The sequence below is a fragment of the Perca flavescens genome, chromosome 3 (genome assembly GCF_004354835.1).
Source record: "Perca flavescens isolate YP-PL-M2 chromosome 3, PFLA_1.0, whole genome shotgun sequence".
In the NCBI taxonomy this organism is placed as follows: domain Eukaryota; kingdom Metazoa; phylum Chordata; class Actinopteri; order Perciformes; family Percidae; genus Perca; species Perca flavescens.
This window is the reverse complement of record NC_041333.1, coordinates 6,929,350-6,946,477: the sequence shown is the minus strand read 5'-3', so window position 1 is coordinate 6,946,477 and position 17,128 is coordinate 6,929,350. Positions and strand designations below refer to the sequence as shown.

At 41.5% G+C, this 17,128-nt stretch overlaps 1 protein-coding gene across 1 annotated transcript in view; it reads left to right on the top strand.

Moving 5' to 3' along the window:
• nlk2 (nemo-like kinase, type 2) overlaps positions 1-17,128 on the top strand; it is a 170,622-nt gene that overhangs the window by 47,109 nt on the left and 106,385 nt on the right. Inside the window, exons 3-4 of the mRNA XM_028573592.1 lie at positions 7,147-7,276; positions 13,720-13,775. Of these exons, the coding sequence (XP_028429393.1) occupies positions 7,147-7,276; positions 13,720-13,775 (186 nt within the window). The remainder of the gene's footprint in view (positions 1-7,146; positions 7,277-13,719; positions 13,776-17,128) is intronic.

The following is a 17,128-nucleotide window of genomic DNA, read 5'->3' as shown; positions in this document are numbered from 1 at the left end:
GCCCCTTTTTTATTTATTTATTTATTTATTTTTTTTACCTCTTTTGACTCTCTCCAAGATCCCCTTGATGAAGAGTAGAGTGGATACCATATCAAGTTTACTATAGCAAAAGAGTGAACCTGCCATATTATTTACCTTTCATTTATTTATTTTTTTAATCCATTTACTTATTTATTTTTTTATTTTATATATGTACAGTACAGGCCAAAAGTTTGGACACACCTTCTCATTCAATGTGTTTCTTTATTTTCATGACTATTTATAATTGTAGATTCTCACTGAAGGCATCAAAACTATGAATGAACACATATGGAATTATGTACTTCACAAAAAAGTGCGAAATAACTGAAAACATGTCTTATATTTTAGATTCTTTAAAGTAGCCACCCTTTGCTTTTTTTGATAACTCTGCAAACCCTTGGTGTTCTCTCAATGAGCTTCATGAGGTAGTCACCTGAAATGGTTTTCACTTCACAGGTGTGCTTTGTCAGGGTTAATTAGTGGAATTTTTTCCCTTATTAATAAAAAAGCAAAGGGTGGCTACTTTGAAGAATCTAAAATATAAGACATGTTTTCAGTTATTTCACACTTTTTTGTTAAGTACATAATTCCATATGCTTTCATTCATAGTTTTAATGCCTTCAGTGAGAATCTACAATGTAAATAGTCATAAAAATAAAAGGAAATGCATTTGAATGAGAAGGTGTGTCCAAACTTTTGGCCTGTACTGTATATGGTTTTTTTTCCCGCTGTGTTATATACATATATTGTGTTCATTTATCTTACTTATTTACTTATGTTTATAATAATTGGTACAGTGATGTTGTCTGTGGAATGGAAGTATTGTACGTTTGTAACCCTGTGGGTAAGACGGTGACGGGTGGGTGAGTCAGGTTTTTTTGTTGTTGTATTAACTTTGTTCAAAAATCAAATATAAATTCTAGTTCAGGTGCATTTGTGATTATTTTTGTATGCTGTAATAACTGCTGGTTGTGAAGGTTCAGTGCTCAGATTTATTTCTTCATTATTCACCTTTTAAATTTGAGCTAGCCATTCTTAGGTGAACATCCCTTTTTATGTAAAGGATTTTGAATTGCCTTCTTGCTACGGTGACCATATTTTGATTTCCAAAAAAGCGGACCGGCCTCGAGACAAATTCAGACAGGCTTCTCAGAGGTTAATGAACATGCTTTATTATGCCTCAATGGTGCAAAAATAACTTCTGTAATAAAATAAAATCTGTAACAAAATAATAGCTCTGTTTTAAAATAAATAAATATGAAATAATGTTCTAAATATGACCTCTTCTGTGTTAGAAAATCCAGCTTCAACAAAATATCTCTTAATACCTTTTCAATGTAATAAGATAAATAATAAAGACACTGAAATGTTTGTGTCTTTATTACAATTATTATTCTTACACTACTGGTCAAAAGTTTTGAACACCCCAATGTTTGTAGTTTTTTATTGAAATTTTAGCAGTTCAAATCCAATGAATAGCTTGAAATTTCACAAAGGTAAGTGGTGAACTACCTGAAGTAAAAAAAAAAAAAAAAGTAAGGTTACACAAAACTGAAAAAGAATGTACATTTCAGTATTTTACAAAAAGGCCTTTTTCAGGGAACAAGAAATGGGTAAACAATGTAAAGCTGTTCTGCAGGAATGGAGGTTGATCAAGCTTTGAAAGTTGGTGCTACCAATTCCTACAGGTGTTCCAACTTGTCTGGATTACTTACAACCCCCTCTGTTTGTATAAAAGTATTGTTGGAACACACTGTGGTACCATACCCTCGTGAGCATTATTTGAACAGTATTGTTCTTACAGTATTGTAAGTAGTGTGTTGCTATAAAAATGTCAGGAAAAAGGCAATTAACAATGCAAGAGAGACAGACCATCATAACACTTAAGAATGTTGGTCTTTCCTACAGAGAAATTGCGAAGAAAGTCAAGGTGTCAGTGAGTACAGTATTCTTCACCATTAAAAGACATTTAGAAACTGGGGGAAACTCTGACAGGAAGAGCCACAACAGAATCCGAAGACAAGTTTCTGAGACTCAACAGCTTGCGTGATAGGCGGCTCACAGGACAACAGCTTCAACACAGCTTAATAGTGGTCGTAATAAGCAAGTCTCAGTTTCAACTGTAAAGAGAAGACTTCGAGCTGCAGGTTTGATAGGTCGAGTTGCAGCAAGAAAGCCATTGCTAAGATGTCAGAATAAGAAAAAGAGGCTTGCCTGGTCCAAGAAACATCGTCAATGGACTACTGAAGACTGGAAGAAGGTGGTATGGACTGATGAATCAAAATTTCAAATCTTCGGTTCATCACGCAGGATTTTTGTACACCGTCGAGTAGGTGAAAGGATGGTTCCTCAGTGTGTGACATCAACTGTCAAACATGGAGGAGGAAGCATCATGGTCTGGGGCTGTTTTGATGGATCCAGGGTCGGTGATTTGTACGGAGTGAAAGGCACCCTGAACCAAAACGGCTACCACAGCATTTTGGAGCGCCATGCAGTACCCTCTGGTATGCATTCATCCTACAGCTAGATAATGACCCAAAAAATAAGTCCAAGCTATGCCAGAACTACCGTAGATAAAAAGAACAAGATGTTAAGCCAGCACAGTCACCAGACTTAAACCCCATTGAGCTGGTTTGGGATGAACTGGACAGAAAAGTGAAAGCAAAGCAACCTACAAGTGCCACACATTTAGAATTTTCTGAAGAATATTTGATTTCCGTTGTAGAAAGAATGCCACAAGTGTGTTCAGCTGTTATATCTGCCAAAGGGGGCTACTTTGATGAGTCAAAAATTTAGAATACATTTTGGTTTATAAATTGATTCCATGATTTTTTTTTTTTAACTTAAATTGTTCATTTGTTTTATTCTTTCATTTCAGATAAGACATTGAACTGCAGGAATTTCAATAAAAACCTGGAAAAATCGTGGTGTTCTAAAACTTTTGACCAGTAGTGTATGTGCCAGCTTTGCCACTCCGCCTCCCACTTGTCCGTTCCCGACCGGAACGGTACAGGGACAACTGTGAAGCTGCACTAGTCTTGTTTATGGTTGTAAGTGGCCTGACGTTTATACTTGTGCGCTGGTGTGTGCGTCGAGCCAGCGTGTGTGTGTGTGGGGGGGGGGTGATATAGAGTGAGGGAGAAGTGAGAGAGTGACGGTGATTATCTTCAGAGTGAGTAGTGACGGCGAGCGAGTCCTACCGAATCTAGAGTCAGTGAGAGAAACAAAGTGTCTCCCCTGTGTTTTCTGACCACGGTGGGAAATCTTTAGCTGGAAACGCTTCGGCATTTTGTGTGCAATGCTGCTCCGCTGTGTATGTGCACGTCGCAGAGCCACTCACAAGGCAGCCTCTCGGGAATTACAGTACATCACACAACAAAGTACCGTAGTATTTTGTGCAAAGCGCCAATCAATTTAAGTACATGCTTAATAGTCCCATGAAAAACAGTGAAAACCGGACATTTTTCATGAATTTATAAACCCCCCGCACGCCCCGGACAGTACCTAAAAAGCGGACATGTCCGGGCAAAAGAGGACGTTTGGTCACCCTACTTCTTGCTGAAATATGCTATAGAAAAAAAAAGTTGCCTTGCCCTACAACCTCCAGCCTGCCAGTCTTTGCCCAGGGTATCTAGAACATTGTTGTGCCTGTCAGTCAGTTACGAAGACATAGAGAACACTGTCTCAGGAAGTGAAACGTTAACTGCACAGCAGCCGATTTGGCCTCACCAGTATATTATTGCAGCGAGCGCTGTGTGCGTGGAGTTTTGAAAAGCGTAACCACACTTGTGACCGTTTTATCGGCATTGCTGTGACACACTGACAGAGGTGATGTAGTCTCGCTCTGTCTGCACCGGAGCTCTGTGCCCCTGCGTGTCTGAGCTGAGCTCAGCTTTCTGTCAAACATGCTGATGAGAGGACAGAGAAGCAGCAACCACTGCTTCACTTTCCATGCTTTGCAGCCCCCTCAACTGTTGCCATTGCTGAAAAGCTATGGCCATGTTTACTCCAGTTTGTCCTCTCATTATCTGCAGCCCTTTTTAGTCTCTTTTCTCTGCCTTTTTAGCATTGTGGGCGGTTGCAAGTAAGCGCGGTAGCGGCCTTAGTGGTCCCCTAATACTATCAGAAGGCTCTTCCCTGAAATTCAGTCTTGGTGCAGAATTACAGCCGCCAGAGGTAGTCGCACAACGAGCTTTCCTTAGTATGTGCCATTTCTGTGTTTGTAGCTATTGAGGAGGGGGGGGCAAGGTGGAGGGTGGGGGTGTGGCCTTGACCAACTGCCACTTTGCAAGCCATGATTTTAGTCACAAATCTTTCTTTCAAGATGTTCATGCCATGGGACCTTTAAAAAATATATTAAAAAGTGTATATTGGAAAATTTTACCAACCCTAACTTTTAATAGATAAATATTAATAAGACATAAAATGATGGCATACACTACCCTTATCAATGGCAGGTCATATCAATTTGATTAAAATGAACATAGTAGATATTTATATACAGTACAGGCCAAAAGTTTGGACACACCTTCTCATTACACCACTGGCCATATATAATGAGAATAATGTAATTTCAAACACAAATGCAGTCTCCTTTCATGCATACATTTTCAAATAAAGCTCTGCTTTGAGAAAGATCGAATGATATTGTTTAATCTTACCTTATGGCCTGCACACTGCTTGTGAAGCTGTCGAGGGCACGTTTGATGAAGACGGCATCGATGCCCTTCTTCTGTAGCTTCTGGTACAGAATGTCGACATGGGGCATGATTTTGTGAAAAAGCCCCAGGAAAAAAATAAAATCTTCATCATGTAGCATTCTCACGTAGCCAGATGCCTCTCTCATGGTGGGCTGGTCAAATGAACCCAATGAACCCGTCCAAATGGCTTCAAAACATTCTATTCTCGTAGACAGTGTTCACGACTCTGCTGTTGAAGTTCCACCGTGTGGATGAAGCTCTGGGCAGTCTTCGTGCAACAGTCTGGTCAAGAATGCTTGTGCGTTTGGGTGACCGGGAAAAAAAAGTTGCAATCCCGCTCAGATCGGAAAAGAAAATTTTCACTTTTTTGATGCGAGAAGTAGCTTGCTGCATGAACAAATTCAGCTGATGCGCATAGCAATGCACGTAATGGGCATTCTTGAAATGCTCACGCACCTTTTGTTGCACACCAGCCTTCTCTCCCCTCATCACACTGGCTCCATCGTAAGCTTGCGCAATGAGTTTGACTTTCTCGTCGTCGACAAAAAGACCGTTCAGTCTCTCCAAAAGCACACTGGCGATTGAGACTGAGGTTGATTCCGAGATGGGAAGAAACTCAAAAAAGCGCTCCTGCACTTTGTGGTTGCTATCTATGTACCTCAGCACAAGCACCAGCTGTGTCTGTGTAGAAACGTCCGTGGTCTCGTCAGCTTGGATAGCTACGAAGTTCGCCGACTTCACCTCCTTCACGATATGTTCCCTCATGACCGCTAGCATACACTCCAGTAGCTCGTTTTGAATGGTCTTTGATGTGCCCTTGAAAACGTTAGCATTTTTAAGATGGTCATCAAACACCTCATCTAACTGTGCCACAAAGTTGACAAGTCCAAGAAAAATACCAGGTTTGGTGGAGCCCTCAGTTTCATCTTTGCCTCGCAAAGCTAACTCAAACACTCCGCAAAATTTCACACACTGGATTAGCCGGCTGAGGGTGTGGCGGTTCTTGCTAACCTCATTGTTGTGGCGGCGGACAGCTAGCCTGTATCCCTCATCCAGTTGAGTGGCAATGTTCACTCTCCCCAAAGCAGACAATCTCAAACAGCTATCCATGTGGGTCTTTGACAGCTCATGTTTCTTAATCTTTTCTGAAAGATGGTGCATGTCCGTTACACCAGTCGCTGTCCAAGCGGTGCTGTCTGCCGTGCCGCCTTCAGGGTGAAAGAGTAAGCAGGGGTAGCAGAAGACTGCATTAGCTACATCGCAGCCTGCTAGCCAGGTTTTTCATTCGTACCAATTTTTGGAAAATCCTCGGGTGTAGGACTTTCCCCCTTTAGTGGAAACCTGTTGAATTATTACATTTGGTCTGGGAGGTCCTAATTGTTTAGTTGCCAATTTATCTTGATTTGTTCGCCAACAAAAAGGAACTTCTTTCAAAGAGACAATTGAGTTGCACTGAACGCTAGCCATCTTGACAGTAGTACGTGAATTGATTGACGCTGCTACCCGCTCTTTTCTTAGTTACGTTCATGGTTATGTTACGTATGACGAAAGCACGTAAGGTCAAGCCCTCCCGGAACCCATAGAGATTGTATTGAAAGCTCTGATATTTAAAAAAGTTTTTTTACATGAGAGTCCATGAGAGACTTCTGGGGCGATTTTCAACCTGACTGAAATCGCCCCAAAAGGGGCGGGGCCATTTGAAGCACGACTTTAGCCTGATTGGACATTTAGTGGCAGATAAGACGTCTAGATTAGAACACTGATAACGACTGTTGCCGTGATATAATTGATTAGAAAAAAAATCCCTTCCTTTTCCCGTTTGGCAGTGCGTCGCCCATATCGCCCTAATGAACACACCACCCCTGCTCTCTAGTCTCCTCTGCCTTACAAATCTCTGCAGGCAGCTCAGCCAACAACCATGTGTTGGATAACAATGTGTTATCCCATACAATTAAAATCTGGTTGCAATTCAGGAAGCATTTTGGTTTTCAAAGGCCCTCTGCTATGGCACCTATTATGTCTAACCACCTGTTTACACCAGCTATCATAGACATGGCCTTTTGTACATGGCCTTTTGTACATGGCATGGGAACAGAATACAGTTTATATTAGAGCTTTATGTTAGAACTCTCTCTCGCTCTCTTTCTCTCTCTCTCTCTCTCTCTCTCTCTCTCACTCTCTCTCTCGTTGACTGCCCCCTCACTCCCGTGTCATCTCTCTTCTGAATTATGGTTGGAACAATTCTATTTACATTCACAAAAAGCAAGCAAGATGCCAATCTTTTCAATCTCTTTACTTTTATACTTATTGTATAGTCTGTAGGGGTGCTGTGTGCAAGTTAATGTATCAACCTACAATATGAAAGTCCTTAACCTTATAAGAGCCACTGAATCTTAGTAATATTGTGTTTATCCTTTTCACCCAGGTCAGTGACAGACCCCAGAGATGGAAAGCGAGTTGCCCTAAAAAAAATGCCCAATGTCTTCCAAAACCTTGTTTCTTGCAAGAGGGTGTTTCGGGAGCTCAAGATGCTATGCTTCTTCAAACATGAAAACGTAAGTAAACAGCAATGCTAAAATGTGTCATCTCCACCCCCCCCCCAATTCAATTCCATTTTATAGTGTCAAATCACAACAGGAGTTATCTCAGGACACTTTACAGATAGAGTAGTCCTAGCCCACACTCTATAATTTACAAAGACCCAACAATTTCCCATAAGCAAGCATTTGGTGCGACAGTGGTGAGAAAAAACTTCCTTTTTACAGGCAGAAACCTCGGACAGACCCAGGCTCTAGGTGGGCGGCCATCTGCCACTGTCGATTGGGACACAGAGACACTGATACAGATATACAGAAATATGATTCATAATAATTATAGTAGTTGACATGATGCGGCATGGCACTTATAGTAACAATAAAGATAACAGAACTCAGGCTAGAAATAATAGTTGTAGCAATGCAGGGCGTCGGGTAGGACCACGGCAGCAGCTGCCAGTGTAGGGTGGAATAGGGGGGCGTCAAGCAGGACCACAGCAGCAGCTACCAAAAAACGACCTTAACCACCAAATCTGCGAGGCGAGAAAGCATAAGGACTCTGGGGAATAAGGAGCTAGGTTAGTAACATGCATTAAAGGGACATAAATGCACACAGATGGAGAGAGAGAGAGAGAGCTCAGTGTGTCAAAGGAAGTCCCCCAGCAGTCTAAACCTATAGCAGCATAATTAAGAGCTGGCCCAAGGCAATCCCTGGCCAACCCTAACTATAAGCTTTATCAAAGAAGAGAGTTTTAAGCTTACTCTTACGTAATTGTGGGGATGGTGTCTGCTTCCCAAATCAGACTGGGGGCTGGTTCCACAGCATAAGAGCCTGCTAGCTAAAGGCTCTGGCTTCCATTCTACTTTTAGAGAATCTAGAAACCACAAGTAACTCTGCATTATGGGAGCGCAGTGCTCTAGTGGGGCAATAGGGTACTATCAGCTCTTTAAGATATGATTGTGCCTGACCATTAAGAGTATTTTAAATTAATTCCTTGATTTACAGGAAGCCAATGCAAAGAAGCTAATACAGGAGAAATATGATATTTTTCTTAGTTCTTGTCAGTACACACAGCTGCAGCATTCTGGATCAACTGGAGAGTCTGAAGGAACTTGTTTGAGCAACCTGATAGTAAGGAATAGTCCAGCCTTGAAGTAACAAATGCATGGACTAGTTTTTCTGCATCGTTTTGAGATGTTATGCAGATGGAAAAAGGCGGTTCTTGAGATTTGTTTTATGTGGGCGTTAATGGATTTCTGACAGTGGTGCAATGCCATCCAGAGTAGCTATATCTTTAGATAATGAGCTTCGGAGTTGTTTGGGGCCAAGTACAATAACTTCAGGAAATTGATTTTATGTCCTTTAAATTCTGAATACGGACCTGGAACGTCGTACACAACAACAAATAGAATTGGTTGAAATGTTTTCCAAGTTGGATGTGACAGATTAAGAACAAAGCTTTTAAACAAGTTATAATTTAGTTTAGATTTAGGACTAATTAATAGGCTTGAGTCGAAGATGGCTGCAACTCTACCCTCCTCGGCCAGAGCCTCGATAAATGTGAGTATTATTATGACTAGGAGGATTGGATTCATTTAGGCTAACATATTCTTCGTGACACAGCCATGTTTCAGTAAGACAGAATAGATCAAAATGATTATCTGATATCAGATTGTTAACTAGTACTGCTTTAGAACACAAGGATCTGATATTTAATAGTCCATATTTATTTCTCCTATTTTGTTCTACTATTGCAGTGGTGGTTTTATTTTTATTAGGTTTTTGTGTATAACTCCTCTTTTGTTTACTTTTGATTTAATTAATTTAAGTGGTCGGGGGACAGACAGCGTGGTTATGGAACTATGAATAGCTAAAATGTGTCATCTCCAGATATGGACCACACTACTCTGCGCTTCCATAAGCGCAGAGTAGTGGGTAGCATTCCACCTCTGATTCCTGGTCTCAACTCTGGGTTGTCATGATTTAGGACCGCTAATAAACTCTGTCAGAGTTCTAGATATGAGAGCGGCTCCATCCAAATTGGGATGAATGCCATCTCTGCTAATCAGACCAGGTTTTCCCAAGAAAATCTGCCAATTGAGTTTTTCCTCCCGAATTCTTTTCAGCAGTGGGGGGTGGGGGGTTGATGTTACCTTTTGAATGTCAGAAGGTAACGTTACCTGAAAAACACCGTGTAGTTTCTTTTTAGCATATCACATCACACCTTCAGTCACTATGACCATTACTATGGTCAGAAACATTGTACCAAAATATGAACGATAACGTCGCTGTCATTGGGCTTATCTGCTAATGTTAGCTACCGACCGTTACCTTGAAACCATCCAGCAATAGACGGTACCGTGGGATGCCGTTACCTGAAACCGTGATTTAACGTCACCGCTTATTTTACACACAGTTTAACAACAAAACAAAATGCTGAGTGAAAATTACTAGCAGGGCATGAAATTAACACCCGACCACCCGCCAAAAGCGGATGAATTTTGCAATTGGCGGGTAACAATGTCAATCTACCTGCCATATTGGCAGGTAGCCAATGAGAATTGAGTGATTTAGATGAGTAACTATTGGTTAAGCAGGGTACGCGGTTGCTTACGGGCCTGGTCCAATCAGGGGCCCGCATCACTGGAAGACATTGATTGACAGCCGGGGCTCCCTATCGCATTTTACACTTACATTCTTACTAACACAATCACAGCAGTCCCACGTGCAGCCACTGACCAAGCAGGAGTGAGAACGGGTAAAATGAATTTCCTTGTTTCTGTCATGAAGACAAGACGTGTGTGACTCGAACATCTCACATTACCAACAAAGCAAAAGACCATGCAAAACATTTCAGACCGTCCTGCCAACATGTATACATTGTAACATCAACTCTAAAGTCTCTGAAAGTTGCTGATGTCAATCTTGTCAGCTGTCTGCAGCGGGCAGGGCTGTTGCTCCGTTTCCCCCGCGACTGACGCGCACACACACAAACACACACAATCACACACGGTGGATGCAGGAAAAAACGCAGATGAGACCTACAGGATGATCTAAATTGAGGACAGCTACGCTCGTTATTGTAAGTGCAATGATAAATTAAAGTCCAATAAGTACTTTATTAAACCGTATAAATGTGTGTCCCAGCCCAGGATAGGAAATTAACTAACAATGTAAAGATCAACAAGCCACTGACAGATACGTTCATATTTGATTCATTCAATAAATTATTATTTTGTGTCTTAAATCCACCAGCTGTTTTCATATTATACCAACATCATCATCCTGAGCCTTTTTGGTAAGGTTCCTAGAAAATCTCAGCCCAGAGTAATTAATTAATAGTACTAATTATTATTCTCCCCAAAACAAGTTTCCTTTTTATTTATTTATTTATTTTTAAGAATTATACAAAAAAAAGTTGCAACTTTTTTGCAACAACTCATGTGTTATGGTCCACATTCACCAGTGTTTTTTTGTTGTTGTTGTGCACGTAGGCTACTCCTGATTTCATCTCATCTCTTATATACAGTGGCGTAACGAGCCAACACCGGACCACTATGCAGTATTATCAAGGCGGGACTCCTACTACAGCACGTGATGACGGCGCAATGTCCATGAGTAGGCTACCATGAATAGGACAGGATAGAATCATAGAGACACAGCAAGTCCTGTTTTTCACCTTTATGAGGCAAAAAAAAAAACTGGCTGGTGCTCAACAAAGAAAAAAACTTCATGCCTTGATTACTAGCTACGTTTTTCATGTTGGTTTTGAGCAGTATGCACCCCCACTAACCTGGAAAACAGTTTTAAAACAGTAACGTATTGGAGGAATACAGCGTCTACTGCAGCGGGGAGTCAAAAGCAGAGGTACCGTACCGTTCGCTAGCTTCTTGTCTCATCTGGGGTTTGATAAAAAAAATTCATCAAATTCAGTGTCCACAATGCTATTTTCCAATAAACTGTAGCTGTCATATTTCACGGGACCCGCGTGAGTGTGGATTTCATGTCTTTCTTCTCTGTTTGTCACTTTGCCTAAGATTGAGTCGCCCTGTTGTTTATTTGGTTGCCATGACTTCACGAGTGATGACGTCCTGTTGCTGTTCCACTTGCTCACCCTAAAGGGGAGATAGAGCGGATGACATTTCGCTTGAGTTCAGTAGAGCAGACAGCTCTGCAGAGTCAAGTAATTATAACCTTATGACTTTTCATAAACAGCTGAAGGAGCGGCGGTGCGCCGCTGCTACATGTACATAGCGGAAACCTTGTTTTGCGTCTGCCCTATTTCTGATACCGTGGCGACAGAAATGTTGCCATGGCGGGCCGCCACTACAAAATCAACATAGAGGAAACAATTATCTTCGAAGCCCACATCATTTACTGGGCACCACCTCGACAGCCAGTGGTTGAATGATGACATGCGACTGTACATGTCATTGCAATTATCAAGTTTGGCAGGGGTCTAGACAAAACTACGGTGACCGACATTCTCTTTGCGTATGCACACACTGACTCAACATTAATTTTAGTGATCTCCGATTGGGGTAATCAGGTGTCGTTACCGCCGACGTGAATAATAATCTTACTGTATTTACGTTTATCCCTAGCCAGCAGTTTTAAATAGGATTCAATGTTGCCTGTTCTGGCCCCAGGGATATACGTGACTATGGCCACTGGTGCCGCTAACTTCACGTTTCTCAGAATGGAGCTTCCAATAACCAGAGTTTGCTTCTCAGCGGGTGTGTCACCAGTGGGTTAGGAACATGAAGGGGTTGGTGGTTAACCATGGGCTTGGTTTAGAGCTATGCCTCCTTCAGACAGTGACTCACTCTCCCCACTGCTCAGGGGCTGCCGGGGGACTGCTAGCAGAAGCTGCAATATGTTGGCCCACACCAGCTACGGAGACCTGGCTAGCTACATAAACATACGAGTTAGATTCCCTAGTGCGGAGCAGTGCCTGTAATTCACTAAGCCTTGCCTCCAGAGCAGTAAATAAACTACATTTATTACATGTTTCATTATCAATAAAAGTGGCAGAGGAATAGATAAACATTTGACAGACCGAGCAAGAGAGAGTAGAAGCAGTGTTGCCAAGTACGCTTATTATAAGCGACTTTGGGCTTGTTTTTCTGTAAAGTCGCTTACAAATATTGGTAGTCGCGGGTCGCGTTTTTTTTGGGCTTGTTTCTGAAGTGTAGTTGCTTATTTGGGCTTGTTCCCAGCTCTGTAATAAGTTGTCAAGCAGTCTTGCCTGTTCCCTCTGTCCCTCCCCTTTCCCCATACACACAGGAGACAGCAGAGTTTTTTCCCACCCACATCCTGCTTCTAATTGGCTCTGACCCAGATGGCAACGAGTACTAGCCAATCCGAGGCAGAGCAGGGCAATCAGTTTTTTCTGTTTAGGAAAACGTCAGTGAGTGAGTGAATGAAAATACGCGCGAGTCGCGACTGATGGTGAGTGGACTGTAGGAGAGTTTTTGGAGGAACAAATGCCCGGGGCAAAGTGGGCGAAATACGGGAAGAAATATAACAAAGACTGGGAGAAAGAGAAAGGAGTAAAAGAATGGATTCAACCCGTCGTAATAATTTCTCCTGTTTCTGGGTTACAGTTATTTAAAAATGGGATCTTCTGCAGTCCCTGCAATAATAAATAAATAAATTGTGAATTCAGGATGTTATTATGGAAATTTTAATTATCCAAGGTTATTATATACACACGTGTATATAATGTACTTGGTACATCAGTCTATATTTGATATCCCATCAGTTTTCTAATGTTAAAAGGTGGTTTAACTCCCTATTGTAGTCAGTGTCCTGAAGCTCGGGGGAGAAAAATAAATAAACTACCGTGTGTACAGTTTTGCAAAACTGCGCACAGTTTACCAATCTGTCCACATGGATGTAAATTGACAATCTGTACCCACAGATTGTAAAACCGTGCACACAGTTTATTTATTTTTCTCTTCCCGGGGGTCCGTAGAAAAAGTTGCTTGTTTTGGGCTTGTTTTCACAGGCCTCGTTGCTTATTTGTCTCGCGAGATCTGGCAACACTGAGTAGAAGAGGAAGGGGGAAGAAGCCATCGCTAACGGCTAAGTTAAAGTAGCTAACCGAGCTAACAGTGTATAAACAACTGTGAGATTAACGAGACAGTCGCTGTAAGAGAAGATAACTACGGGTGCTGTTAGTAGAACTAGTGTAGGTATACATTTAAAACTGGTAATTAACTGCTATAAGAAAGAATAAAACAAAGTTGACTGAGTTTGGCTAGAGTAGCAACACAGAGTAGCACCGGAAATGAGACAATGCGCTTAGCGTAGCATGTCAGCAAATGCTGTTGATAATTTGGCTGGTATTAGGAGGGCTGGATCCTGAGCCAAATGTGAATGACAGCTACCCATCAAAAAGCTACAGACGAGCCTTTCCTCAGCAAAAGAAAAATAACCTTGGCTTTAACTCTCTCCTCAGGTGCTGTCTGCTCTGGACATACTACAACCTCCACACATCGACTTCTTTGAAGAAATGTATCCTTCACTATATATTGATTCAAAGATGGATTCAACAATCATTTTTAACCTGTGGCCAGAGGGCGTGGATTATTTTCAGGTAATAGAAAGGCTCTGAATTGCCTCCTAATCTGCGACTCGCCACTGCTCTGCCTGGGTTGGGCTTCTACAGGCTATGTGATCTGCTGATTAGCAGTATGAGCTCCATAGGAGCACCAACCTCTTACAGAAGCCTGACCCAGGTAGTGCACAGTGCAGAGACACAGCAAGTTGCTAGGCAGTGGAAATAACAAACCGTAGAATACATCCTCTACATGTCCTTTTTGTGTTTATAACACTGCACTCTGCACACATGATGTGATTGGTCACACTGATGGAATATAATTCTATATTATTGGAGATTATATGTAAATATTTCTGAGTGAGCAGGATCGTGGTGCAGCTGCAAAATGTAGTTTGTTTTTTTAAAATAGGCTGCATATAGTCTGGACCTGTTTTAACAGCATTTCAGTGACTGTGTTTAAATTTTTGGTTTTTAAGCAGAGTTTTGAGCCAAAAGTGATCTGCGTGCACACAAGTGTTTTTATCTCTAGTAGAAGAACTAATCAAGGTTTAAACTAACCGGCCCAAACCGCACATCTCATGAAGATTCTCGTATATTGGACATGGGCGCGCCGGGGTAAACCGGAGGCAACATGTATATGCTGCCCGTTGCAGTAGATGATAGACGTGTCATCGTTAAAGGACGTGGCTCGGACCCTGCCCTATTCTGCCTCTGATTGGCTTTTCCTGGTATTCCCTACCCTAACCCTTACCAATCACCACACCCCATGCCTAAATCTAACTACGTCGATCATTCCGATTTAGGATCTACCGCCCATTGCTGGTAGTTGCCATGGCAAGGTTAGTAGCTTAGTCTAAGAGAATGAGGCGTTATGACCCAATCAGGCAGCGAAACGTTGTCATCAATGTCCGTGTCGGTGTTTTTAAAGGTCTCCGTTTGGGACTGTTAAGACTGCAACACAACCAGAGGTGGGTAGAGTAGCCAAAAATTGTACTCAAGTAAAAGTACTGTTACTTCAGAATAATATGACTCAAGTAAAAGTAACAAGTAGTCATTCAAATAATTACTTGAGTAAGAGTAAAAAAGTACTTGGTGAAAAAACTACTCAAGTACTGAGTAACTGTTGAGTAACGTCTGATTTATTTTTTAACACAAGCATTCAATCAGACGGACAAAAATACAAAATAATCATCTTTAGGCAAATTATAGTTCATCCAATCAATAAAATCAATTAAAATTAATTAATTAAAAAATTGCTTAAATTAAAATAATCCAGGTAAATTCAAGTACTTAAAAAATAAAATCAATAAAAAAATAAATAAGCACAAGTTACACAAATAAGCAGCTAAGTTGGAGATGAGAGATCAACCGGTGTAAAAGCACCATCTACTGACCAATCAATACTCGATTGATAACGGTGTCACCGTTCTTATAGAAGATCAGGCGGAGCTCGGTGCGCAGAGAGAGAAAGAGGGGGAGAGAGGGATGCGCTCATACAAAAAACATTTAGAGTCCGACAACCCCGTTAACATTCCCTGATGGATATATTTATGAAATAGTATATAGATTTTATTGGAAGGGAATTACATATCGGCTATTTCTTGGCTTTTTGAGCCATGTGTCGCCAATGCGCACGCACGAAGAAGAAGGTTTGAATTATGTTTTTTATGTTTTATTTGCTCTCACGATCGCTTCCACTGCCAGGGTTGCAACTGAAATAATAGGCTAAAGCAACGACGGAAAGCACAAGTGTAATTATGGTCAGATCTTGTGCCTGACTGATGGGGAAGTGATATTGATGTTGTGATTTATGCACAGCGTCGCCTGTTTTTTTTGCCAGCTGTCCTCCTGTTTTAGGAAGCAGCGACTGTATTGCATTTTGCCTGTAAAACCGTGTCTGTGTTCTTCATATTTATGTAGAATGATAGTTTGCTCTTCTTATGTAAAATATGTGGCCATTGGTCATGTTGTGCAAACATCACCTCTTTTATGTGAACAAGCGTGGCTGGATTGGGAAACCCTGGGTTGGTTGAACTAGTTGATAACCACCGTCGTGACAGCTGATGCGGGACCGCGGCTGTTAGGTTAGGTGAAGCCGGGTAACTGAAAGAAATCCAGGACATGTTGATCTGGATTTGTAGTACAGACCTCTGGGGTGTTCCTCCTCCTCTGTCTGCCGGCGGTTGATTCTGACATTTTTGTTTTGCTACGACTGTAAAGCTGACCTGTCCGTTCTCTTAATACATCCATGGTCCGGTCCCGCCGCTGAGAGCGAGTACGGTGACGAGACTGCACAACTACGTTTGATTGGTGAAACACAGTCACGTGGCAGAGCCTTTAGCGGAAGTCTCTCTCTCTCTGTCAAAATAAAACATTAAAATGAGGCGTACACGGGGGGATAAAAACAATGACGTGTAGAATACCAAAGAGGTAAAAAGAAAAGTAACTAGCTCATTGTAGCCTAATGTAGCGGAGTAAGAGTACAGTTTCTTCTTCACAAATCTACTCAAGTAAAAAGTATAGTGATTTAAAACTACTCCTAGAAGTATAATTTTTTCAAAAACTTACTCAAGTAAATGTAACTCGTTACTACCCACCTCTGAACACAACCCCGCAGATTCTGAACCAACACAGAGTCAGAAGTGTTGTGTTGTGCTCTGAAACCCCAGAGCAGTGTGAATGCGAGGTGTAAACATAGCAAAAGATATTCGTTTTTAAACCAAAACGTAGCAATGTAAATGTAGCCTCAGTTTGTTAAACCTACTTTCTGAAACAGGTTCCTGGAAACAAAATGGTACACAAGACTGTTATTGTTTAAAACTGAAATAACAAATGTTTGAGTTCTCTATTTGAAGGAGAACGCGGGGCAATTTTTACGATAATCTTGATAACTATAAATATGCGAGACCTGTCAATAGAAAAAAAAAAAAAGCCGAATCGGTGCTGCAGCTAAAACTTAGCTAAAACGGCAGTTTTGGGGGGCATGAGATAGAGAGTGCCTTTGTGCCTCTTAACAGACAAAAAATGCAATTAAAATGTCTGTGCAACATGAACAGGGCCCTTACATGACAACAAGATGAGTTTTCAACGCAGACATTGTTTAAATTCACCTACCCTGTTAGCTGCTAGCTGCCGTCTGTGATGAGTGAGTGTGTTCAGCCAGGCTTTGGTAATAATCATCATGCATCAATTCCGTGTGTATTTGTAGCATATATATCCATTTTGTGTGTGATCCATCTGGCGTTGCTGAGTAGGAGTCTTGGCAGTGGCGATCGGTGTGGTAGTTTCCTTAGCCGGGCTTGCAGGC